Here is a 26,379-nt window from a genome sequence, read left to right on the forward strand (position 1 = left end):
CCCCAGCCTGGCCTGGCACAGGAGAAGGGGAAACGGACAAAGCTGGTGCTGTGCTAAACACACATACACACACATACACATGCAAACTGGTGCTGTGCTAAACACACACACATACACATGCAAACTGGTGCTGTGCTAAACACACACACACATACACATGCAAACTGGTGCTGTGCTAAACACACACATGCAAACTGGTGCTGTGCTAAACACACACACACACACACACAAACTGGTGCTGTGCTAAGTAGTTGACATAAATAACTCACCTACAGGTATTGCCCTCATTTTGCAGATGAGGCATGGGAAGTACAGAGGGGTTAAGTAGTGTTCCAGGGTCATCCAGTTAAGAAATGTCACCAATAGGACTCAAATCCAGGCAGTCTGGGCTAATAACTCAGCTCTTAATTACCTGCTGTGGAATGGTCCTGACACCTCACTGTGACCCTGTAAGTTTGGTAACATAAGCCCCATGCAACTGAGCTTGGGCTCCAACCCCCCCTTCCAGTTCTCCTTTGGAAGGGGACAGCGTGAGGGCTATGATCTCCTTTCTTCCTCGCACACATTGCTGTAACCACCGCATACCAGGCAATTTACATATATTATTCCTAATTCCTGGAAAATACTCATCTTGCTAATGAGAAAAATGAGGTCCTTAAAAGCCCTGGGATTCCCATCTGGCGCCCTCTAGTGACGACCGTTGTATGCTACACAGGATTTCCTTCGTGTCCCAAGCCTTTCACGGCTGCTCCCTGCACTGTTATGCATGTTATGACTGTCCCAACTCGAGAATGGCACTTCCTGCAGTTGTGCAGGACACAACTTGCGTGGTCACCCACAGTGGCCCTGCATCCCTTGACGTGGGATTGGGTTGGAGAGAAGTATACCTCCTGCATGCAGACTTCAGTGACCCCTCAGTCTTGAAGGGACAAGTCCTGGCCATATTAATAGTCTTTCTATATGGCCGGAGGTGAGAACCCACTCGAGGGTGCAGAGAAAGTCCTGCGGGGCTTCCGAGGACTCAGAGACCAGGTCCAAATGAGAGACCTACTGGGGCTTGGTTTTGGTGCTGGCCTCAGACCTGAGCACTCTCTTGGCAGGCTGTGTCTTGGTCAGGAGCTGCCTCCATCCTGTGTATGAAGCAAGACAGGGAATAAATTCATTCATAGAAACATAAAGAAATTAAGAGGCTGCTTGGAAAGACAGCAGGAAGGTGGGTTGGCGGGGCTGGTGGCAGGCCTGGAATGCTACCCAGAGTTCAGACTTCATGTTCTCTGCAGGAAGAGCCCAGAAGTGTCTGCGCAGAGCCGAGTTTCAGCAAGAATAAAAGCAGGCTCGTGGGAGGAGGAGGGGGAGGCTGGAGAGCAGCTGGGAACTGCAATAGTTCAGGCAGGAGATGGTGGAGGCCAGAGTTGGGCAGGAGCAAAGTGTGGAAAGGCGGGGTCATACGGCAGGGGCGGGGCCACACCGCTGAGACGCAGCTGATTGGATTTGGGAGCAGCAAGTGGGAGGGGCCAGATTTGAGGGCCTAGAGGCGCGTGGCTAGTTGTGTTTGCCAATCCGAGTGAGATGTCAAGTAGTGGCTGCCAATTTTTCTCTTTGCCAACCTCAAACTGAACCACAACAGCTTAGAAAAAAAAAATTGCAGCCCCCCCCCCACCACCTCTCCCTCACCCGCAGGGGATTAAAATCTTTACAGGGGATTAACACTGGCACACAGCCCTGTCAATGCAGGCCCCTCTCGGGATGGGCCGGTAATTGGCCCCAGCTTCCCCGCCTTGTTAGCCTTTTATGGAGCCAACAAGCCCCACCTATTTTTTTTTTTCTCTAGCTCCAAGCCTCAGGGAAAAGCCTGTCTGCCTGGGTTCAAATCCTGGCAGGACCACTTTTTAGCTGTGTAATCCTGAGCCAGTCACTCAAGATCTCTGAGGCTTGGTTAAAACCCGGAATAACGATCACATCTTCTTCACTCTCAGAGTCATGGTGCGCTTTCCGTCAATCAATGTACACATAAAGCTTGAAACAGTGTCTGGAGTATAGAAGGCCTCGGTAAATGTCAGCCACTATTAAAATATTGAGCATGAATAATTGGCCCATAACGGCTTGTTGGCCTGACGGTTTTGTTCATTCACTCACTGAACATATATTTACTGACAGCCTAACATGTGCTGAGGATACAGCAGGGAGCAAAACCAACAAACCCATCATGAAGTTTACCCCGTTGGTCAATGTGCTCCGCGAGGGCAGCTTTGTGCAGGCCTCACACCCTCCCTGGACTGCGGTGTCTCCATCTCTGTAATGAGGAGCTCTCTTGGGTTCTCCATGTGCTGACAAAAGCGGTGGCCTGGGGCAGAGGACTTCCTAAGGCTCAGCTGTCCCATTGTGGCACCCACCCTCTCTAGGAATAGAGCAGCCCCTGGCTAGGAGTAACCACCCTAAGCATCCTTGAAGGCCCCTCTGTACCCTAAAATGTTAAGCAAGTCTCGGACATTATTATTTCATTATGAAATGATAGATTTAGAAGCACACACAGGAAGAACTTCTGAAAAGTTCTTAAATTCAAGATAATAACAGCGTGGCCACAAGGTGGCACCGCCACCCAGGCCCAATCTTGAAAAAAAAAAATTTAAATTATAGGAAAGTACAGATCATAATATAACAAACATTTGTGACTCTATCACCCAGAATGAACAAATATTAACGTTTTTGTCATGTTTTCTTTAGGTCTTTTTTTTTTTTTAAATAAAGGCTATCAAACATTACAGCAAATGTTAAAGCAGAGTGACTATTATCCTATTCCACTATATTCCACGAATTTTTCAAAGTTAAAATTGATCAGGCAGCTCCTCTGGGTGAAATGGTTTAAATACTCATTCTGTCCACATCTTTACCACCCCAGTTTCAGAGTAGCAGAAAACCGAAGCGGCTTTGCCAAGTTCACAGAGCAAGTAGCAGAATCAAGATTCTGAACCCAAGGTCACTGGGCTCCAAAATCTGCTGTACACAGCGCGTCCTAGGTTCGCTGTTGGTCAACCAGGAATCCCTGGGCCGAAGGATTTACTGCAGAGCTGAATGCATTCCCATTGTTCAGATGGGAACACTGAGGCCAAAAGCTAGCACTGACACAGCACCATAAAGTTTACAGATTACACCAGAGTCACTTCCTCCCCTCAACAACCCCGTGAGGTGGGAGGAAGAAATTTTCCTCTTGCTTTCTAGGTTCTTCCAGCTGGTCTAATCACCAAATTGACACGAGACAAGTTGCAGACGAGAAAATAGTGACCCAAGGAGATGGAGCCGCTGGCCCTAAGTCCACAGAGCTGGTGAGCCACAGAAATGGGATCCCGGGTCTGGTCTTTATGACGTTCATCCCATGCTTGGTACACTACACCCAATTCCCTGGGGCCTGGCAGAAACTGTCGGGGTGGTGCAGGTGGTATTGGGAGGGACAACAGGTCTCCTCCTCCCGCTGCATCCACTCATCCGTGGGTAAGATGGGGGCTCTGAGCAACAAATATAGAGGCTCATGGGTGGCTGAAGGGTGCTGTAGGGTCTTAAGGATTTTCTGCTTTGGGTGTTGAGCTGACCCAGGTTTCAGTTCCACGTGGGTGAGGCTCTCTGAACCCCAGTTTAACATCTCTCTCTCAGCATTTTTATAGAGTCAGAGCAATGTAATAAAGCCTTTGGAACATAGCAAGACTCATATGTGGGAGTCGCGGCAGGATGTGCCCCGGTGCTATGCAGATTCTTTTGAGCGGAAGGCAATCGAGACCCTCTGGGCTCAAAAGAAGCTTGGATCTCTCCCTTAAAAAATTTAAATTTGGGGCCTTGCCCATAATACCAGTTATTACCAGAAATAACCTTTTTTTTTTTTTGACCTAGCTATATGGCAGGGCGAGCATCTAATTACTGAACACCTGTTCTTCTTACCCATTTGTGAATGGCCCTCATCCCTCCTGAAGCCTGAGGCCCTAACCTCATCCTTCGCTCAGATGTCACAGAGACTCCATTTTCCGTGTCTGTCTCTGAACCCTTATGTGTGCGGGGTTCCCATATGTGCATATGCAATTAAATTCGGTTATTTTCTCTTGTTAATCTGTCCCACGTCAATGTGATTATTAGACCAGCTGGAAGAACCTAGAAAGGTAGAGGGACATTTATTCCTCCGGCACAGAGGCATGGCTTCTCTGTTTCTATGGAGGGCAAAAGGTGTCCTCCCCGCGCGCCCCTTCCTTCCCCCCCCCCCGCCCCCCCCCCGCCGCCCACACTCTCTAGATTTCCTTTATTGCTCTCCATTACCGTTTTTTCTCTAGCAAGTCTCCTTTGCTAGAATGTTAACTCCACAAAGCTGGGGTCTCTGTTTTGGTTAGTGTGCCAATTGGTCAGAACAGTATCTGACACCTACCAGGTGCTCCATAAATGTTTCACAATATTAATCTGTGAAGTCTGATAGAGACTCTTAGCCAGGGGAAGAGATACACAGTGGGGCCACACCCAAACCCTCTACCTGCGGTGACTCTACCCCCGCCCCCCCACCTGGCCTGGAGTTTCCCAAATCTGTTCACACTCGGGAGTGCCAAGGGCCAGGGACTTCTTCCTTAGTGCCTGACGCTGTTGGGGAAAGGGATGGTTTCTGCTGGAAAGACCCCGAGGAGGAGGTAACCTGCTGCTTAACTAAAGGTCTGAAGGAAGTATTGGTATATATTATCTATCTTGTGTAGAATGTTATATGTGTACATATGTGTATATGTGTGTGTACACATACGGGTGTCATGTGATCTGTCCAGTATCTTCCGCTGGGTTCCCGCTGCTAGTGCGGTGACTGGGCTGCGGGTGGGCAGACCCGCCTTGGGGGGCAGTCCTTGGGAAAGGCGGGCCACAGCCTCCTCCTCTGAGTTCTTCCTGCGCCGCTGCCACGTGTGGGTTGGTGGGGGTATGCGGGGCTGTGGAGGCTGCCACAGCTGGGGAGGCGACCTGCTGCAGCTGGGGCACTCGGATCGACCCTCCACGGGCCTGGGGTGCCAGGGGCCGCGCCCGCCTGCGAGGGGAGGGCTCGGATCTCCCCGCCCCCCGCTAGGAGGGGCGCAGGCTCCGCGGAGCGAGGACCATGCGCTTCTGGTAGCACCGCCGGCTGCGCGCGTGCCGGCCCCTCGCCGCGCCTCCCCGGCTCCCTGGGCGCCTGCCCGGAGGGCGGCCGCCTCTTCCTCCTGCAGCCCCGCCGCGCCTGCCTGCCGCAGTCGCCGGCGGCGGATCAGCGCCGAGCGCCCCAGGTACTGAGCGCGGGCAGGAGCGGGGCGGTGACCCGGCGGCCCGGAGGGGAGGGACGGAGGCGCGGCCGCAGCTGCTCTGTCCCCGCCGGCGGGCCCAGCATACCACCCCTGGCTTCCCCGCGGGGGGCTTTGCTGTAGCCCGTGGCCCCCACCCTGCGACCCCGAGCACTACGGCCCTGGACTAACGCCCACCTGCCTAGGGGAGCTTGCCTTCCGCCCGGGAGCGCCCATTTGCCCTCTGCTCCCACCTCCCCGGGTCCTGGCCCTTCCCCCATCTCACCGCCCTTTCTAGGGGCCTCTACTCCCACCCACTTAACCTCCAAGAGCCCTCCTGCCCCCTTTAAGGCACTCTGCTCCTCCTCAGGGGCCCCTCCCCAACTCCCTACCCGTTCGATCCGTGTGCCCCTGCCCCACACCCGAGGACGCCTGTATAACCCCTCTCCATCCTCCTCGGGTCTCTGCCCCTTGACCTGTCTCCCCATCCCTCTCTTCCCACCTGCCCCCTCCCGCCGCCTCTCCCGGGGGCGTCTGTTCTCACCGAGGACGCCCCTCCAGGCTCCACTCCTTCAGGTCCCTCGCCATCCTCAGGATTCCCCTCGGGTCTCACGGCCTGGCCGGCCGTCCCTCGCCCCGATGGTCCCAGAACCGGGGCCTGCACACAACAGCACCCCCGCCTGGGGGTCGGGGCTGGTGCCGGGCCCCGGGGGCAGTGGCTGGGTGGCGGCCGCGCTGTGTGTGGTCATTGCATTGACCGCAGCAGCCAACTCGCTGCTCATCGCCCTCATCTGCACGCAGCCCGCGCTGCGCAACACGTCCAACTTCTTCCTGGTGTCGCTCTTCACGTCCGACCTGATGGTGGGGCTGGTGGTGATGCCGCCGGCCATGCTGAACGCGCTGTACGGGCGCTGGGTGCTGGCGCGAGGCCTCTGCCTGCTCTGGGCCGCCTTCGACGTGATGTGCTGCAGCGCCTCCATCCTCAACCTCTGCCTCATCAGCCTGGACCGCTACCTGCTCATCCTGTCGCCGCTGCGCTACAAGCTGCGCATGACGCCCGCGCGCGCCTTGGCGCTGGTTCTGGGCGCCTGGACCCTGGCCGCGCTCGCCTCCTTCCTGCCCCTGCTGCTGGGCTGGCACGAGCTTGGCCGCGCGCGGGCACCCGCTCCGGGCCAGTGCCGCCTGCTGGCCAGCCTGCCTTTCGTCCTCGTGGCGTCGGGCCTCACCTTCTTCCTGCCCTCGGGCGCCATCTGCTTCACCTACTGCAGGATCCTGCTGGCTGCCCGCAAGCAGGCCCTGCAGGTGGCCTCCCTCACCACCGGCATGGCCGGCCAGGCCTTGGAGACATCACAGGTACCAGGGTGCGCAGGGAGATTGGGCTTGCGGGTTGGGGAGACATGAGCAGCCACTGGGTACCTACTGCGGCATCTGCCACTTAATATACACTTGCTGGCAAGGTCCGAGCGGCCATTCCCACCTTCCTTCCGAACTCCAGACTCAGTGCGGGACTGTCCCCAGGACAGCTTCATGGGGAGGCGCAGCAGGCTTCTGGAAGGTGACACGTGCAACAGGGAATTCAGACGTCCCAAGCCTCCCACCGGCTCCTCCTGGGTCTTCCCCATGATGGCAGTGGCACCGTCATGACATCACAGGCCAGAAACATAGGGATGATTTTCTCCCTTTGATCGTGGCATTCATTAGCGAGACCTGTCTGTGCTGTCTTTTACACACGTGCCATCTCAATGCCACCTTCCTAAGCCAAGCCACCATTGTGTCTTACCTGGAGCCTTTGAGAGCCTCCCGCTGGCCCCCTGCTTCCTCCAGACCCGCTCCCCTCCATTTCCCACACCGGAGTCAGAGTAGTAGAGAAAAAGAGTGACCACGGCACTTCTTGCTTCAGACCCTCCAGTGGCTGCCTATTGCTGTCAAGGGAAAGAGGAGACCCAGCCCGGGTGGCGTGGCTCAGTGGTTGAGCATCGACCTATGAACCAGGAGGTCACAGTTCAATTCCCAGTCAGGGCACATGTCTGGGTTGAGGGCTCGATCCCCAGTGTGGGGTGTGCAGGAGGCAGCCAATCTATGATTCTCTCTCATCATTGATGTTTTTATTTTTCTCTCCCTTCCTCTCTGAAATCAATTTTAAAAAGTGTGTGTGTGTATCCTCTACACAATAAAACCCTAATATGCAAATCAACTGAACGGCACACTGACCACCAGGGGGCAGACGCTCAATGCAGGAGCTGCCCCCTGGTGGTCAGTGTGCTAGCCAGAAGCAGAGCTCATGGCTGGCAAGCACAGCAGCTGTGGCAGGAGCCTCTCCTGCCTCCCCAGCAGCACTAAGGACCCCTCAGGATGTCCGACTGCCGGCTTAGGCCCGCTCCCTGTGCACCGGGCCTCTAGTGTGTGTGTGTGTGTGTGTGTGTGTGTGTGTGTGTGTGTGTATCCATGTCAGGATCTGGCCTCAGGAACCTATCCTGCCAACCTCTCCCACTTCACCTCGCCCTCCTCCCTCTCTCTGCACCAGTCACATCGTTCTTCTGGTGGTTCCTTGAAGGCACCAGGCTGACCTCTGTGCCAAGGTCTTTGCACTTGCTGTTCCCTCTGCCTGGAAACTTTCCCCGCAGAGCTCCCCTTGCCTGACGTTTTCAGCTCACAGGTCACCCCTCCCCAGAGGCTGCCCCTGACTACTCTGCAGACCCACGTCCTGCCTGACTGGTTGTTGACCTGCGTGATTTGTCTGTCTCCCTACCTGAATGGAAGCTCCATGAGGCCCGGAGTGTCTGGGCTGGTTTTGCTCTCCACTGCACATGCTAATGCTTCCTATCTTGGGAATGGGGTAGGTGCTCCGCGCTCAAGGCCCTGCAGTGTCTGGAAGTGGAGTACCTGCTTTTGCCCCCCAGGCCACGTGCTGCCTGAGTCCTGTTGTCCACCTGAGGGGTGGGGGCTTAGACTGACCAGGCCTGAACCCTGAAGGATTAGGTCACACGCCAGAGGACGTTTCAAACTGGGCTCTCCAGATTCATCTTGGTGTAGCTTCAGGTGGAAGAGGCTCTTGCAGGATGGGGTTGGGGGGTGCCTTGAGGGTCACTGGGTGAATAGGGAATTGCCTGGGGCTGGGTGGGCAGGAGGTCCTGGCTGCAGGCCTGCTCTCTCCCCCTATCTGTGCTCATTGGAGAACATTCTGGAGTCTCGGCAGGTGGCTGTGGCCCTGGTTGATTCTTTAGCAGTAGGAAGAACGACCATGGACCACCCCACCTCTCCTTAGGTCCTTGTAAAGGAACATGTCCCAAACTTCAGGCACAGGGAACCACCTTGTGATATCTGTCTTCCCTCCTCCCTCTCCCCCACTCTTCAAGCCACTTCATTCATATGTACTTAGCATTTTCTTTAAATCACCTCATTTATCTTTTTACTTCCATGAATTTGTTTAGGAAGGGAACTTGTTTCTTCCGGAAATGGAAAATCAATATCTTTGCCATAAATAGAAGGTGATCCAACACAGCTTCCGTGAGGGTGCAGAACCAGCAGTATTCCCAAGTCCAGCTCATTGGTCAGAGTGACTGAGCCGAGACCGGCTTCCTCTTTGTTAAGTGTTAGACGGATGGTAAAGTCAAAGTAGCATCCACACCAGACTCTCTCATGACGTAAGCAGAGAGCTGATGTTCCGACTCTGTGGTTCAGTTATTTTACAGGGTGTCCATTTACCACTTCAAGCCCCCGCCCACCCCACACTAAGCTCTGCTGTAGTGACAAAGGAGCTCTCTGCTCCGTCTGTGGATTCCTTTCCTTCCTCACTCTCATTCAGCCACACAGGCCTCTTGGCTGTCCTTTGAGCACACCAAGCACAATCCTGCCTCAGGACCTTTGCACTTGCTGTTCCCTCTGCCTGGAGTGCCCTTTCCCTTCACCTCCACATGGTTTCTCTGCAACTCCATCACTTTCTGCCACACTTCCCCAGGTCCCCTTCAGCCCTAATTTCCTGAGTTGTTGTTCTCAGCAGCACTTACCACCCCTGATATGCTATATACGTTCCCACTTACTTTTTAAAAAATATATTTTATTGATTTTTTTACAAAGAGGAAGGGAGAGGGGTAGAAAGTTAGAAACATCGATGAGAGAGAGAAACATTGATCAGCTGCCTCCTGCACACTCCCCACTAGGGATGTGCCTGCAACCAAGGTACATGCCCTTGACCGGAATCGAACCTGGGACCCTTCAGGCCGCAGGCCGACGCTCTATCCACTGAGCCAAACCGGTTGGGGCTGTACCCACTTATTTATCTGTTGTGTATTTCCTCCTATTGGGATGTAAGCTCTATGAGGTGGGAACTTGTCTCAGTATACTGTATTCCCAGCACGTGCACCAGGCCTGGCATATCCCAAGTGCTCAGTGTTCATGGATGGACTCACATTAACACAGAGCTCCACATTGCTAGCCGTTCAACCCCTGTTCACGCTGCTTCCTTTGCTCCCACTCGTTTCACAATCAGTTCTTGTAGCTGATGGAGCCTAGGCTTTTTAGCACATCAGTTCATTTGCTTGGTTACATGTATTGAGGATCTACTGTTGGAGGCTGTGAATGTGGTGATGAGCTGGGCTGAGAAGGTCCCGCCCTCTTGGAATCCATGTTCTAGTCGGGAGGCAGACATTGACCACGAAACCGTACCCTGATGAGGGTATGGGTCTTATCAGAGGGGCGCCTCACCCCGTGGACATGCAGAGTCTGTCAGTCGCTGTGCCTGTGTTTGCAAACTGAAGCAAGGAGGGCACAGCGAGTCCTAAAACCGAATGCTGCGGGGGTGTCCTCATGGATCATTTAGGCCAGCACCCTGCCTCCCCGGCAGCGTGGCCCCTGGGCCCCTCCGTCAGAAATGTGTCTGTGCTGATTCCTCCTGCTCCCCGGAGGCCTTTTCTCTTGGTTTGAGTGTGGAAGTGCCAGACCCCACCACCACCCTCGCTTCCCAAACCACCTGGCTCCTAAGCAGGCCTTCGGTGCCGTGGTCCATGTTGCCCGGAGAATTGCTGCTGCGTTTGGGACTTTGCTTCTGGGATGTGGCCTCTATTCCGGCGTCCTGGGTCATGACCCCTTTTCTCCCACTCGAACAGTCCTGTCCGAGAGACCAGAAGTGTCCAGCCTGGGGGTGGAGGCTCTCTCAGTGCCTGGACTTAAAGCAACTGATGAGAATGAACAAAAGTCGGGGCACGCTGGGCCTCTTTCCTTCTGTTTTCAGCCCCATTTAGCCCTTAGCTCCCGCCCCAGTCCAGCCTCTGGCTTCCCCACAGAGGAAGGGAGCTGGGCACGGGTCCCGAAGTCCCAGCGCCTCTGGGCTGAGACCACGGGAGCTGAGCAGCGTGAGCACCTTCTCTCCCCCTCTCCACACCGGCATCTTGATGCGAACGGGCTTGGAAAAGCTACGGGTGGCTCTGTGGTTCCAGCCCGGTCTTCGGGCCCCAGGGGCTGTGAGAAAGGGGGTCATGCTTAGAGCTGAGGCAGGGACTGTGGGCGTGGGAGGTGGTGATGTCAGAGTAAGAGGCTGCCTGAATGTGGGGGGGAGGAAGAGAGAGAGGAGAATGTGCCCCTGTGGGAATGGGGCTCATCCTTGGGAGATTCCAGAGGGACCAGTGAGGGAGCTCAGCCTGGTGGGGAGCGAGCAGAGGCCCTGCTGGCAGTTTCTGCTTTCTCAGCTCCTCTCTGTCTGCCAGGATCCCGAGTCTCTGGTCCACAGCCCATCCCCATCGTCTTCCTCTGTACCTCGTCTTTCTCGCCTTCTCTCCTTCAGTTCCATTTCATCCCATTCTCTTCCTCCTGCATCCCTCCATCTTCCTCTACCCACTTCTCTCCCATCAATTTCTTCTCCTTTCGCGCCTCCCCAGCTTTCCCACCCTCCCTCACCCAACTATGCATCATTCTGTCTTAGTAATCCATCTCTTCCATCTCTGCTTCCTCCTCCTCCTCAGAGGGGGAGGCTGTGATCACAGAAATATCTCAGAGGGAGGGGAGGGGCTGAACTGGGGAGAGGCTGACGGAGGAGCAGTGTCGAGCATGGCAGGCTTGGCTGCTGCTGGGTCGGAGGCGACCTGGTGGAGCCAGGGCTGGGTGCAGGAGCCTGTGTGTTTGGCTGGTCATGGGTTCAAATCCTGCCTCTTTCCCATCACATCCAGAAGACTTCGGACAAGTCCTCCAACTCCCTATATCCCATGGGTTAATGCTAGTTAGCACCTGAGGTTGAGAGAAGAACCAATAATATAATATTACGTACACTTGGCACATAGTAGGTGCTCAACAAATGTTCTCCTTTCCTTTTATGGTAAAAATGGTTCTGGGGAGCTCACCTCCTTTTGAGCCTTTCTAGGGAAAAGCACTATTGATGCCACCAGCATCATCATCACCATTATCCACTGGACACTGATAACAGTCAACAACAATATAGCTAACACGTGGTACACTATGTGCCAGGCTCTGCCTGAATAACTTGCTGCATACTATCTTAATTAAGTTAATTCTGACTATAGTCATATGAGGTCCATGCTATTGTGATTGCCATTATGCAGATGGGAAAACTGAGGCACAGAGAGGTGAAGTGCCTTGCTCAAGTCAACGCTCAACCAACTGAGCCAGGCCAGGCAGGGCATGAGTCATTCTTTGAAGCCTGTTTGTATTCTACAGTGGGCTGTGCCATGGTTTATTTAACCACTCTCCTTCTGATGGACATTTAGGCCATTTCTGATTTTTTTTTTCTATCACGAATAGTGCTGTGGGACACCTTCTTGTACCTGCCGAGTGTGCAGACCTGTGCGGGTGTTTATGAATATAGTTACTTGTGAGTGTAATTGGCCCCTGGAAAGGCACTGCCAAGTTGTCCTTCAGGTCAGCGGTCGCCAACTGGTGGGCCGTGAGGCCCGAAAGGTTGGGGATTGCTACTCCAGGTGGCTTCCCTCTGACAGTCACGCTTGTCATGGACACGTATAAGGGACATGTGGAAGCAATGTGACCATGAGGGGCCGTGAGATAGGTACGGGGCAGAGAGGAGTGGGGAGGGGGAGGCTGGCACCAGCCAGAGTCTGGGGTGTGGGCTGATGGTTGCCATTGGCTCCTGCTCCATGAGGGGCTCTTGGTGACAGTGGTAGGGTTTCTGCAGCCCCACCCTGACTACGGCCCATGGGTGCCACCCCCAAACGGCAGCAGGATGGTGAAGCAGAAGTGCAGCTCCTGGAGCCAGAAATGCCTTTGGCCCCTGACCCAACACAAATCTGCTGTTATTGTGCCTCTCTGAACCTCCTCTGCAAAATGGAGATAATAGCACGTACCTCCCGTAAAGATAGAACCGCACAATGAGTATCAAATGCTGATGCATAGTAAGCGCTCAATAAATGGGGTCACAGTGCTGATTTGGGGTCATTGGTGATTTGGCTCATGACCTTGTTCTGGCACAATGTGACCTTGGGAAGGAACCCTACTTCCTCTCTTCCCTTCTGCCTGTGTTCCTGGGTCAACTTTTTGGGGAGAAGAGCAGAAAGAATCGCCCATGGTTGTTCCCAGGAAGAGTAGAGAGGGAGTCTCAGATGATCTGTCACTCCATTTCTGGAGCTTTCTCCCCTGATGATTGCCCCCAAGGTCTCTCCCTCAGTGCCCATGCCCTAGAGCTCTGACAAGACCAAGGCTCTCGATTGCCTCTCTCTTGCCCCGGGTCACCAGGTCTCAGAGGGGTTCCCGTATGGGTGGGGCCTTTTGGAGACGGTGGCTCCTCCTCCCCTATGATCTGTCCCCATTGATGGCATCAATTCGAAGGCATGGCAGCTCTTAGGAGATTCTTTGGGGGAAGCAGGAGCTTCTCCTCCTGGCTGACCATGGTGGGGCCACACAAGCCATGTGGAGACCACTCTGGAGGAGAGAAAACAAGAAGAGGAAAGAGAAAAGCAGATCCCCCCACCCCTGCCTGCCCGCCCGCCCTTCTGCCTCGCTACAGCACGGTGAGTCAGAGCATTTGTCCTGACGTCTGTGCTGCTTTGGGGAGCCAGAGCTGCTGGCAGAAGGGCCTGGCTCCTGAGGGTGCTGAAACTTCTCCAACATCATACACATACCCTGAGCCCACATCAGGGCTACCATGTACGTAGCACTTGGTGTTGGGCACCGTGCATGCATTTGTTACCCACAGCCCCACAGTGACTCCGTAAGTGGAGTTGTTTCTCCCTCTTTACAGACGTGGGAACAGAGACTCAAAGCCACAGTGTGAGTAAGTGGTAGAGGCATGGTTTGAAGCCAGGTCCCTTGTCCTAAAAGCCCTGCCTCTGCCCAACGCTGCCCCACCGAGGCACGAGGGAGAGAGCAGGGGACTCTCTTTGTTTGCTCTTTGTGAATGTGTCCTTGATAATCCTATAATCAGACTTCACCTGGGCAAACACATCGAGGGCTGGCAGTTACCTTGTGCTTCCTGTCTCCCCTCCTGCCCACTGACATTTCAGAATCAGACCCCCTGATCCTATAGGTGGATAGCAGGGAGCTGGTGTTTCAGCACCATGGACAAGAACAAAGTCTCGCTTCTTTGAGGAGGCGGGAGAGAAAGGCAAGGCTGGAAGGTGTGTGTGTGTGTGTGTGTGTGTGTGTGTGTGTGTGTGTGGGGTGTGGTGTGTGTGTGTGTGTGTGTGTGTGTGTGTGTGTGTGTGTGTGTGGTGTGTGGTGTGTGTGTGTGTGTGTGTGTGTGTGTGTGGTGGGTCCTGAATCTGAGAGCAAGGTGGGGGATTGACTTTTTGCTAATGTGATGGGGCTGACACATCATGGCTTTGTCTCTTCCGCCCCCTTTCCATCTGGGAAGGTTGCCTGGGAATTGGTTCCCTTCCTGCCTCCTTTTGACTCTCATCTCTCTGTACCCAACCCACTACTGGCTGCCTCATGATCTAAGCTGCAGTGTAGGAAATATTGGGGGGATTCCTGGACTTCAAAGCCCAAGTATGCTCCCCTTTTTCATAATTCAATGAAGTGTCCGGACCAACCCCTCCGCCCCCCGCACACTGATATTTATTTACATTGTGAATGTAGGTGGGTCTCACTTTGTGTACATCTTATATATGAAAATCGAAATTGCTTACAACCTATGGTTTAGGGGAGGACTCCATGGACTCTCAGCGGTTCATGGATGGACTTTACGATGGTCTCAGAAGCCCCTGGAAGTGTGGGAAGGTTTTTCATGAGTGTGTGTAAAAATTGAGAAGCTTTTAGTTTTCTGGGGAGTAGTGTCGATTTCATTAGATTCTCAGTGGGCTCATGAGGTTGAAACAGTTATGGGAACTTCTGGGCGAAAGGATCATCCAGTTCAGGGAGACATTTTCATGTTTTGGGACTGCGGGCCCCCAGTTTTCAAAGTCATATTCTAACCTCTTCCTGCCCCTGTCCCCCTTCCGATGGCTGCTGTGGGGCAGCTCCGTTCTCCCCACTTCCTCCCCAAACCCCTGCTCTTCAAGTCCATGTTTGGGAATGGAGACGTCTGCCAGTCCACACATAATTTGAGCTGTGCAATGCCAAGGTCACTAGCACCCCTCGTAAATTATAATAAATTTCATTGTAAACGTTTGCTCTCTGCACATGTTTTCAAAATAGCACTTTATTTTGTGGAGGATGAGGGTAAGAGTGCAAGCAAACAAAACCTTACTCCAAACTCTGAAGAGAACCCATATACAAAGAGATTGCCACGCCCTGGACAGCAACTGGGCCTTTTGTCAAATACTATTCAATTGCAACTAATTCTTGTAGCGCCAAACAAAGGCTTTGGGAGGTGCTGGGGCTCACGGTTGTGCATGCTGGCCCGTGTAGAGTTGTCCTTTGCATGGAGCATGGGTCTTCTGAACTGATTTGTGTTTGGGGCAGTGTTGCTCTGTCTCACTGTAGTTCCTAGAGCTCTTTGTGAAGAGCTGGGTCAGGATCAGGGCTCAGTCTATTGCTGGGGTCAGGGCTCAGTCTGGGGCTAAGGTTGGCTCAGTCTGGTCCCTGGTTGAGGCTCAGTTTGACACCTTGGTTATACAGGGCTTAGTCTATGGAAGCCTTCAGGGATCAGTCCTTGGTTCATGGCTGATGTCAGGGCTTGGTCTGGAGTCAGGGTCAGGCCTCAGGTTAGGGCTACAGTTGGGGCTGAGTCAAGGATCAGGACTCAATTTATTGCTGATACTAGGGTCCAGTCTAGAATTAGGATTGAGGCTCAGTCTGTGGATGGGATCAGGGTCCGGCCGGGCCCTCTCTCGGCTGACTCACGTGGCCTTCCTTTCCGCAGGTGCCCAGGACCCCACGCCCAGGGATGGAGTCAGCTGACAGCAGGCGTCTGGCCACCAAGCACAGCAGGAAGGCCTTGAAGGCCAGCCTGACCCTGGGCATCCTGCTGGGCATGTTCTTTGTGACCTGGCTGCCCTTCTTTGTGGCCAACATAGCCCAGGTAATGCCACTGCAGGGGGCAGGTGAGTCCAGGCCTCGCTGGGGAGGCCCCCAAGTCCCACCTCAGCTCAGTCACAGGAGGGAGGAAGGTGGGCTGCTGCTTATGGTGTGTTTGGCTGTGTCTATCCCAGCCGTGCTGGGTGGGGTGGTCTGTGTTCCTGCCCCGGGACCAGGCGTGATGCACCCTTCCCTCCAGGCTGTGTGCGACTGCGTCTCCCCAGGCCTCTTCGATGTCCTCACATGGCTGGGCTACTGCAACAGCACCATGAACCCCATCATCTACCCCCTCTTCATGCGGGACTTCAAGCGGGCCCTGGGCAAGCTGCTGCCCTGTCCCCACTGGCTCCAGGAGCAGCGGGCCAGCGTGGCCTCACCCTCCATGCGTACCTCCCACAGCGGCGCCCGGCCGGGCCTGAGCCTGCAGCACGTGCTGCCCCTGCCCCTGCCCCCGGACTCCGACTCCGACCCTGACTCAGGCTCAGGAGGCTCCTCAGGCCTGCAGCTCACGGCCCAGCTGCTGCTGCCGGGAGAGGCCACCCGGGACACCCTGCCGCCTGCCAGGACTTCCGCCACCGTCAACTTCTTCAACAGGGACCCCGTGGAGCCCAAGCTGCGGCTGCATCTGCTTGGTGCCCCCACGAACTGATGGGGCTTGTGGCTGGTCAGGGGGGAGCTGGGCTGGGTGAAACCAAGCCCCCGAGGCCTTGGGCCAGCTCCTGGCTGAGGCCAGGAGGCTGCAGGTCTCTCGGGAGCCCTCTGAACTCTGGTGGGGTGCACTGAATCAGCCCCACTACCCACTCCAGTCCTCCACCTGCGGGGTAATCGCTGGCTTCATACAGGGTCTCCAAGATGCTGCATTGCTGAGTGTAACTTGTGTAGAGAATGGTTGGAGGGCTCTGGGAGCGGGGGAGGGGGCCCTTGGTCCAGATTAGGACGAAGACCATCGCCTTTTGCACATTCTATCAGCTCGCATGTCTGCAGAGACGGGTCAGTGCAGGCTGAGCCCTTTGCTCCTGACTGTAGTTCATGGGCATGATCTCCGGGGAGGTTGTTGAGCAAACACACCTCTGCCCCCACCCCGGACCTGCCGAGTCATAATCTACATGTGAGCAAGGTCCCCAGGGACTCGTGTGTGCGTATGGTTTGAGGTGTGCTGGCTTAGCTGATCTTTAACCCTGAGGATGGTTTGCTGTTTTGGACCAGCCAGCCCCTCGGATGTGTGTGGCCTCACAGGGAACCCCTGCGCCTGGGAGTCAGGCAGGCCTCAACTGGAACCCCTGCCCATTACTTACTAGCTCTGCACGGGTTGCTTACCCTCTCTGAGCCTGTTGTTGTATGTGCAACCTGGGGCAATGATGCCCGCCTCGTAGGCTGTCATGAGAACGGGGACAGTGTGCGTCGGATGCCAGCACCCGGCATATAGTCGGTGGTTCCTGTCGTTGTTATACCTCCCGGCCATTCAGCCCCCTGGCCTCTGGCTGCAGGCCAGGAAGGGCCATTTGTTCCCATGGTTTTCCCCCCTCTTCCTCCTCTTCTTCAGCCCCACCCCAGCTCCCAGGCTACGGCACTGCCTCTCCGGGGGCACAGGGGTGGCTGGTGGTTTTTTGCCCAACATTGGGATGGGTGTCCTCTGCCCTGGGCTTCGTTGGATCTAGAAGGGGACTTGCTGATGCAGAACCAATCCCCTTGCCCTACCTCCTTCTGGCCTTTCCTGGGTCAGTGAGGGAAGTGGGAGTGGTGGCCACTCAGGTCAGCAGAGTTGAAGAGGAGCTGTCCCTGGTGTGGGCTGGTGCCTCAAGCAGGCAGGTGAAGCCTGGTAGAGGGACCTGGTCTTTTTGTTTGTTTTGTTTTGTTTTTGAGGGAGTGCTCAGCGACTTTACCTGCTGTAGGTTCCTTTTCAGTCTGAGATTTTTCCCGAGAGCGTGTCCGTGTCCGTGTAGCATCCACTTACTCTACTGCCATTTTAAATCTTCAGTCTGAGGTTTTCCTTACTCCCCACCTGCACCAAGTTCCATCAACCCAAACTCCCAGGGGGCTCTCTGCAGGTGGCCGGGCACTCTCCTTGGTGCTGATTAGACTCTGGCCCTGGCTGCTGGCCACTGGCTGCAGCGGGTCCATGGTGCTTGTTGGGGCTTCCCCTCTGCCCCAGGCCTGCTTGAGTGGACTATCAATAAACACTAGCTGACAGCAGCGACTGCAGTGTGGACTGGATTCACTGGAGTGTGGATGGATCTGCTGGAGGGACCACTCGGGCTGGGGATGCTACTGATGAAGTGGGAAGAGACCCTGGCACAGGTGACCTGGGTTCATGTCCACACTCTGCCCCTAATTTGCTCTGGGACCTCAGCCAAGTCACTTACCCTCTCGGGGGCTGTTTTCCATGAGCTGTTTGGATTAATGGCAGTAAGAATTCTGTAAATATTTGTTCAATGAACGAACAAATACACATGCCCCTGAGGACCAGTTCAGCTCCAACACCAATTCCTCCCATCTCACCTCCCCATTGCCTGCTCCAGAGCTTGTCAATACTTTTTCTGCGTGGATCTTGATTTTCCCATCTGCACAATGGGTGGGGGAACGATCTCTGGCCCTGTCACTCATGGGCAGTGGGAGGAACCAAGGGGAAGGTCCTTAGAGGTGCAGCCCTGGGCAGGGTCCAGCCCTGGGCAGGGTCCCTGGATCTTGCTGGCACAGCTGGGGCATCCCAGTGGGTTGGGGCTCACGCCATGGCTGCAGCTCTGGGGATTCTCTGCAGGGCAGGCAGCAGCAGGAAGGGAGGCCCCTTCAGGTTGGTCCAGCCCCATTGGCACCTGGTACAATGGCTAAGAGTTGGGCTCCAGAGGCCCAAGCTTGAGATTGACCAGCTGTGTGACCTTGAGCACGTTACCTCACCTCTCTGGGCATCAGTATCTACAGGTGTAAAATGAAGATGAGACTAGTAGCTACCTCATCGGGTTGTTGCGGGGGTCAACTGAGGCAATCCACGTAAGCCCTCGGTACATGGTAAATACTCGCTGGGTGGTAGCCCTTCTTTATTTTTACAATCACCATCACCTCTGCTCCTGCTACGGCAATCCTTCCCCTATATAACCCACTCTTGCTACCAGGCCCAGCTCCCACCCATACCGCATGCGGATTCAGCATTTGCTCGGCGTGCTCTGTTACAATTACATCCAGGGCCACCATGCAGTACAGCTTTGGGGGTGCCTTTTACATTGCGTCGGTGTGACTGGCGCCCCTGTTGTTGTGCAGTGCACAGCCCACGTGGCTGTTCAGGGCCGGTCTGATTGGATCTCCCAAGAGCAGAGAGAGTGAGCTGCCTGCTCCTTCTGGTGCCTGCTCTGTAGGTTTGTCAGAGGTGCCTGTGGGCAGCCCTGGAGTGGAAGGAGGGCAGGCAGACGGAGGTGGGGGGGGAGTGGCAGGTAGGAACCTCAGGCCCCAAAGAGCCCCCCGGACCTCCTGATGGAGAGCCAGCCCCACGGCAGTGACCTAGAGTACAGGAGTCCGAGGGCTCTCAACTGTGCTTGGTTGACTCTGCAGGGCCCTGGCCTTGCCTCCTCGGAGAGGAGCCATCGTCTCCCTACAATTCCCCCTCCTGTCAATTCCTTGCTTTTCAACCCCAAAGCCTTCATTTAGGAAAGGCACTGGTGGAAAGTCTTCAGAGCTCCTGCGGGGAGCCTGGTGGACGGGGCTAAGAGCACCACATTATGGAAATCTGGGAAGACGGCTCGAGTCCCCTTTGGGGGTCAATCCAGCCCTGGGCAGGGTCCCTGGATCTCGCTGGCACAGCTGGGGCAGCCCAGTGGGTTGGGGCTCACGCCATGGCTGCAGGTCTGGGGGTTCTCCGCAGGGCAGGCAGCAGCAGGAAGGGAGGCCCCTTCGGGTTGGTCCAGCCCCATTGGCACCTGGGCTTGGCTGGGGTCAGCGGATGTGGACACTTGGGAGGCGTCTCTGGGTGCGGAACCCTGGGTTTGCCCATCCTGGTCGGGGGTCTTGTCTGATGAGGAGGCGGCTGCTGCCTGGTGAGGCTCCGCTTGGGGCACGTTGCCTGGGGCCTTCAAAAGCCCCTTTTCGTCCCAGCCTGGCTTGGTGGGGATGCCCACAGCCTTCAGGATGACGTCCATCTGCTTGCCATAGTCCAAGTGGCCGCTGACCTGCAGAAGGACAGTGAGTGAGGACCACGATGGGTGGGCAGAGCCCAGCCCTCCCCAGGGTCCCAAGCTAAGCTCCTGGGCCTCACTCTCGCCCTCCATCACCAATGCTCTGTCTCCAACTCTCCATGACTCTGAAATCCAGAGTGGGGTGGGAACCTCTAAGTTCAAGGCTGTTCTAAAACCCATTAAGGAACGATGAAGGAAGTTTCTCTACAAAATCTGGGTCCTCCTTTGGGGGCAGGAAGGAATCTCCTGATAGAGTGGAGGTTCTCATTCTCCAGCTTTAAGTTACAGCAGAAGGGCTCTGCTGCTCACCAGCCGGCTCTTGGGCAAGGGCCTTGATCCTCTGACCTCCACTTGCCTCAGCTGTAAAATGGGGACAACAAGCGTAGCTACATCAGAGAGTTGCTGTGAAGTTGCTGTGAAGCCCTCAACCTGAAAACAGAGCTATGTCACAGACTTCCAGGAACCTTCTTCTACAACCCACTCTCCCCTTCCCGTTTAGTCACAGAACTTCAATGTACAGCTGGGCACCTTCCTCTCTTGCAGCTGAGTGTAGCATTGCGACAAGTTCTGGCCAATGAATGAAGCGGTAGTGTTATGTGGCACTGCCTGGAGGTCTCTTTACAAGGGGGGTGCTCTTCTTTCCCCCCTATTTCCTTTCCTGCTGGCTGGAATTCAGACACGATGGCCAGAGCGTCAGCAGCCATGTCGGGCCATGAGTCAGCTCACGAAGTCCACCTGCTGGCTTGCAAAGCAGCAGGACCGGGAATTTTGGCCCCTGAAGACGATGGAGCCACCATCCCAGCCCTGAACAGCCTATTCTGTCCTGTTCTTACATGACAGCATCAACTCTTGTATGTCTAAGCCACTTCAACGGGGCCTCGGTTATATGGACCCAAATCTTTTTTAAAAAAATATATTTTATTGATTTTTTATAGGGAGGAAGGGAGAGGGATAGAGAGTTAGAAACATCGATGAGCCCTAGCTGGTTTGGCTCAGTGGATAGAGTGTCGGCCTGCGGACTGAGGGGTCTCGGGTTCGATTCCGGTCAGGGGCATGTACCTTGGTTGTGGGCACATCCCTGGTGGGGGGTGTGTAGGAGGCAGCTGATAGATGTTTCTAACTCTCTATCCCTCTCCCTTCTTCTCTGTAAAAAATCAATAATATATATATATATATATATATATATATATATATATATATATAAAAGAAACATCGATGAGAGAGAAACATCGATCAGCTGCCTCCTGCACACTCCCTACTGGGTATGTGCCCGCAACCACGGTACATGCCCTTGACCGGAATTGAACCTGGGACCCCTCAGTCCGCAGGCCGACACTCTATCCACTGAGCCAAACGGGTTAAGGCTGGACCCGAATCTTCACTAAGACAAGGGTCAAGAACTCAGAAGTGCCCACCCTCTTCCTCAGAGACTAGAGACACCCCATTTTATTGTGTAGGGATGTGTCAGTAGAATGCCAAATGCCCAACTGTGGTAATGAACTATGCTCAACACGCAGGCGGTCCTTCATACATTGCAGAGAATGAACTTACTGGATATACTCCTTGACAGGAGTCGACTACTAATTATAGATGAAGAAATTGAGCCATAGAGAAGTAAAGTGACTTGCCCCAAGTCATACAGCTAGAAAGTATCAGGGCTGAGATCTGAGTCAGGTCTGTTCTCTTCACAGAAAATCAGTGAGCGAAGAGGAAATTTAAAAAAAAACCCATTCACATTTACAGATGAGGCAAGTGAAGCCCAGAGAGGGGCGGTGTGTGCTTCAGGACACACAGCACAGGAAGAGCAGAGCCACGTGCTGTGCTCGAGACGCTGCGTGCAGAGGCTGCTTCGCTCAGATCTGCTCCCTGCCGCGGAGTCCCCTGCTTCACCGGCCCGTCTAAGGGGTCTGCGTCAGTGTCAAAGGTAAGCCTGAGACAGAACTTCCCTTCAAGGCTGAAGAGGAAGGCTTTGCTTACAAAGAAGACAGGAAAGCACTGGGGAGGCCAGTGTGGGGAATCTTAGCAAACAACACAAAGGCTTGGCCGATAACATCTGCATTTCTATCTGAATCACCAATCACACTGGGTTATGCAAACCATTTCTCAAAAACACAAAAAGATAGCTCCCTGTACAGTTTGTTATTTTCTCATAACCAGACCCTGCCTGCTTCTTGTTCTTTCCTTTACCAAGACTTGTAAATCGTGTTCAGTGACAACACTCACACAGAAGGGCCTTTCAGATCCCGGGGTTCAGGGTGCAGGCCAAGGTGGGGCAGCTGCCTCCACAGAGGGTGGGCATTAGAGGCTGCACGGCCCTAGAAAGAACCGGAGTTTGGGATCTGAGAAAAGCCTTGGCTGTCTCTTACTAGTAACTGGGTGAGTCCTTACGATGTCCGGAACCCCGGCTCGCCATCTGTAAAATGAGGGTCCTCACACCGACCCTGAATGACAGCTACAAGAGTTCAAGGGCTTGGCACTTCGCAGGGACCGTGTATATGCTCCCTCTTACCGTTACGTTCCACGTGGGACCCAACACAGTTCTACAGGGACATTAACTAACCAGTGAGATGCTCGCAGCACCTCCAGCACAGTATATGGCTCTGCTCTCCACGTGCTGTGTGTCATGAACAAACTCCCGCCCCTCTCTGGGCTTCACATGACCTCAGGGTGTCTGTGGGAAGATATAATACAAATAAGCCACAGTGCCTGGCACATAGTAGGTGCTCCATAAATATAGGTTCCCTTACCTTAGTTTCCTTGGAAGCAGGGGGTGGAGGGTAGGGCGTTAGCTAGGCTGATCTAGGTGGGAACCCAAGGTGGCTGCCAAGCTCTAGCCATCATGTCTGAATCCCAGCCAGCAGAAACCTAGACCCACAGGGACAAGCAAGAACTGCCTCCCTTTACCTTTCCAATGTTGGTGAAGGTGGTGCTAGGGCTGGGTGGAGGCAGGCAGGGCAGGACGGAGGGAGGTGTTTGTGGCCACTGGCTACAGCTGATTCCAGACAGAAATTGCGCTGTGCAGCTTCCTAGAAGGCACAGCTCTGGTCCTCGGGGGCCACAGGTCAGTCCAGGTCCCAGCCCACCCTGTTCCTAAGCTGCCATTCTGCAAAGACCCAGGGGGAGAACTCTCTGGCGGAGGTCCAGTTTTACAGATAGCTGGGGGGGGGGGAGGAAGCAGGGGTAAGGCGGGCGGGAAAAGAGTATCTTTAGCAGTGGAAAGTTCTGGCGAGGCTGATGTTGGATAAAGATTTCAGCCTAGCCCTAGCTGGTTTGGCTCAGTGGATAGAGTGTCAGCCTGCGGACTAAAGGGTCCCGGGTTCGATTCTGGTCAAGAGCACATGCCCGGGTTGCGGGCTTAATCCCCAGTAGAGGGCATGCAGGAGGCAGCTGATCAATGATACTCATCATTGATGTTTCTATCTCTCCTTTCCTCTCTGAAATCAATAATAAAAAAAAAAGATTTCAGCCTATGATCATCTCCCTGGCTGTCTTGATTGAAATCTGCCTCTCACCTCATTATGTGCTGGGTGCCACTGGTGCTGAGAAGCCATCCTAGACCTTCCCACACTGGTTAGGGTCCCTCTTCGGGCTCCCTGTGACAGTATTCATTGCACCCCATCATTTTCATCTGCTTACACACTTGTGTTCTCTGATAGTCTGAGCTTAGGGAACACGGGGACCACTTCTAACTCACCTCTGCTCCCCACGGCCAGCCCTGTACATTGTGGGTGCTCATTGTGGGTGCTCACTGTTATGGATCCACACAGTATGAATGGGCCTCAGCGCTTCCTGTTTCCTGCCTTGCAAGACACCTCGACTTGCCCAAACAGGCTGCTGCTACCCACCTCTGCCTGCCCAACACCTCCTTTCAAGCCTATCGGGCACCTTCAAGTTCCTTTACCTCTTGGGCCTCAGTTTCTTTATCTGCAAAATGGGGCTAATTAGAGACACCTATACCACGTGACCTTTTGTGAGGCTTCAATGAGACAATACATGTAACAGGCTCACTGGCCTAGGGGGAGAGGTCACTGATGGGACGGCACGGAGGTGTGTGTGTGTGTGCGCGCGTTCGTGCGCGCAGTAGGAATGCCGTGGGCGAGAGCCTAGGCTCTGCGGCAGGTTCCCTGGCTTCATGGGGCTCTGCCTCTCACATGCAGCGTCCCCTCCTGCAGCCTCAGTTTCCACATCTCTACCATGGGCTTTCTATCCCTACTTCCTGGGAGCGCCCTAAGATCTGCGAAGCACGGAAAGCAGTACCTGGCCCATGTTGGCTATCATTGTTAGTAAGTGTCTATTTTATGCCACGCCTGTGCTAAGTTCTAGAAGCCAGCTGGCATTTCCTTTGGGACATGAAGATTCAGAGACCCTGGGCTGGGTCTCTGCCCCAGAAGCCTTATGACTTGGCCCCTGGGGTGGCAGAGTCCCCTGCCTATGGTAACCCACACTGGGAGGCAGCCTGGCCTTTGTCTGCTTCACTCACCCGAGATGCCCCAGCCTGCGACAGGGCCAGTCCCTCCCTCCCTCCCTCGCTCCCTCCCTCCCTCTCTCCCTCGCTCCCTCCCTCCCTCCCGGCTCAGGCTTGTCCTTAGGTCAGGAGCCACCTCAGACCAGGTTTGCGCGGGTGGCTGACATCTGAGATGATACACCAAGGCCCAGGCCACGTCGTCCCAGGAGAAGGCAGATCCTGAGGTTTCTGCCCTGAGCACAGGGCAGCCGGTCTTCCCCCAACAGCCCTAAGGAAACTCTTTTGCCAGCAACCTCTCCTCCAGCAAGAATTTTCAAGGCAAACAGGAGGGCGGCACAAAGCAATGCTAATTACTCTAATTGCCCCAAAGAGGAAAGCACTGCTTTTTGTGATGTTCTAATGTGATAAAGAGCTATTATTAGGCAAGAGCTGGGAAGCTGCCTTGAAGGCAGTCAGAAGAGGGAGATGTCTGCGAAGCTGCCGGGCCAAAGGGCAGAACTGAAGGTGGTGGGGAGGCAGGAGAGGAGGGAGCTAATATTAAAAGGGGGCCTACTACTTGCCAAGCATCTCACATGCGCTGCCTGGAGGTAGGTGATGTCCCCCAGTTCACAGATGAGGAAACATGCACAGAGAAGTTAAGTAACTGGCCCAAGGTCACACAGCCAGTCCAAGCCAGGATTCTAGGCCATGCCTCCCTTGTGCCAAGGGCTGTGCTCTTCCCAATACATCCCATTCAGGGGCTTCCTGGGGCAGAAACTGGATCTTGCTAGGGCTGTGGCATTGAAAGGAGTTTTCATTTAAAAGGAACTTACGGCTGTTCCTCCTCTGGCAGAGGGAGACTCTTGGGTGGTGAGGCACACATCACTTCTCCTATCCCCTTAAGGGCACAGGAACCCTTAAGTGGGACAGAGGCCCCTGGACGTGAGTCAGGAGGCATCGCTCTGAGTCCTGTGGTTTCCGGTCTCGTTACCCAGTGTACCTCACTCCCACAGGGAGCTGGGCAGCTCAGGCTCTGGACTGGGTTTCAGAGCCAGACCCACGACTCCTGGCTGTGAACCCACTGTCTCAAGCCTCGGTTTTCAGTCTGTGCCTTGGGGAAGCCCCACACCTACATTCGGGGGCTGTGGTGAGGTTTACATCATATGAAGCAAGTCCGTCGGGGTAAGGATGATCGAAAAGGCTTCCCCTGGGGCCACAGGCTCATGTCTGCCCTGGGACGACTATCCCTTTAACCAGGTGCTTCTGCTGTGGTTTGGCCTGTTTCCTCCACCTGCATCCTCTGGTTACTTTGGGAGAAAGCAGACTGTCCTGACTAGTCATCTGGGGTGAGGGACTCAGGGTAGGGACCCTGGGAGGAGGAATGGGGGGAGGTGAGGCGAGAGGACTGGGGCAGTAATGTAGGGTCCAGAGCATGGGCTCTGAGGGTTCAAGTGCAGACTATTAATTGCTAGTTTGTGATAGAAACTTTTCTAAGCCTCAGTTTCACACCCTAAGCTGCGATATGCGGGTAATACTGCCGGCCCTGGGGCTGCGTTAAGGACCAGAGGCAAAGCGTGTAAAGGGCGCAGGGATGCTGCACAGAGCGGAGTCCCCTCTTCCCAAGCCGATGCCATGCTCTCCCTCTGCAGGGAGGACTGGGCCGGGGCTAGAGTCCCTGGTTAACGAAGTGCCCTGGCTGGCAGACGCAGAGCCCTGGGAGGGCCAGGCGGGGGTACTCACCACGGAGGACAGGTCCACGTTCTCCACCCTCCTGTCCTGCAGCAGCACGGGCTGCAGGCCGGCCACCTGGAGCTGCGCCGAGGACGTGCGGTACACGAAGCTCAGCAGCCAGTCCCCCCTGCGGGCACAGAACGGGTGAACACCAGCCTCGGGGAAGCCCCAGGACAAGGAGGGGCCCTGCCTGGCCCAGGGGAGTCGGGTGGGACAGGTGTTTCTGTGGGAAACCAGGGCCCCCTGACTGTACCCGGGGGGTGGGAACCGCAGGGGACCCTTGGCAGTGCTGCCCGGGGCATGGGAGCCCCACGAAGGTGTCTGCTTTGTTCCCTGCTGGGTCCCCAGAGCTGAGAACTGA

General features: G+C 54.9%; 2 protein-coding genes across 5 annotated transcripts in view; one reads left to right on the forward strand and one right to left on the reverse strand.

The window, feature by feature from the left end:
• Positions 1 to 5,903: 5,903 nt before the first annotated feature.
• HTR6 (5-hydroxytryptamine receptor 6) lies at positions 5,904 to 16,531 on the forward strand (the record flags this gene model as incomplete). The annotated part of the gene is made up of 3 exons (XM_080656310.1): positions 5,904 to 6,617; positions 15,526 to 15,684; positions 15,880 to 16,531. 3 exons carry the CDS (start codon positions 5,904 to 5,906, stop codon positions 16,327 to 16,329), a joined length of 1,323 nt encoding a protein of 440 aa, XP_080512436.1. The 3' UTR covers positions 16,330 to 16,531.
• A 2,150-nt stretch (positions 16,532 to 18,681) lies between these two features.
• Positions 18,682 to 26,379, reverse strand: part of TMCO4 (transmembrane and coiled-coil domains 4) — a 77,123-nt gene continuing 69,425 nt past the window's right edge. For 3 of the 4 annotated variants that reach the window (XM_080658182.1, XM_080658180.1, XM_080658181.1), the window contains 2 exons: positions 26,028 to 26,145; positions 18,682 to 19,837 (listed from right to left, as the gene is read on the reverse strand). In XM_080658182.1, coding sequence (XP_080514308.1) covers positions 19,430 to 19,837; positions 26,028 to 26,145 — 526 coding nt within the window. In that variant the 3' untranslated portion in view covers positions 18,682 to 19,429. The remainder of the gene's footprint in view (positions 19,838 to 26,027; positions 26,146 to 26,379) is intronic. The other variant, XM_080658183.1, reaches the window with a different exon arrangement.

The sequence above is a fragment of the Plecotus auritus genome (genome assembly GCF_963455305.1).
Source record: "Plecotus auritus genome assembly, chromosome: 2".
NCBI classification, from domain to species: domain Eukaryota; kingdom Metazoa; phylum Chordata; class Mammalia; order Chiroptera; family Vespertilionidae; genus Plecotus; species Plecotus auritus.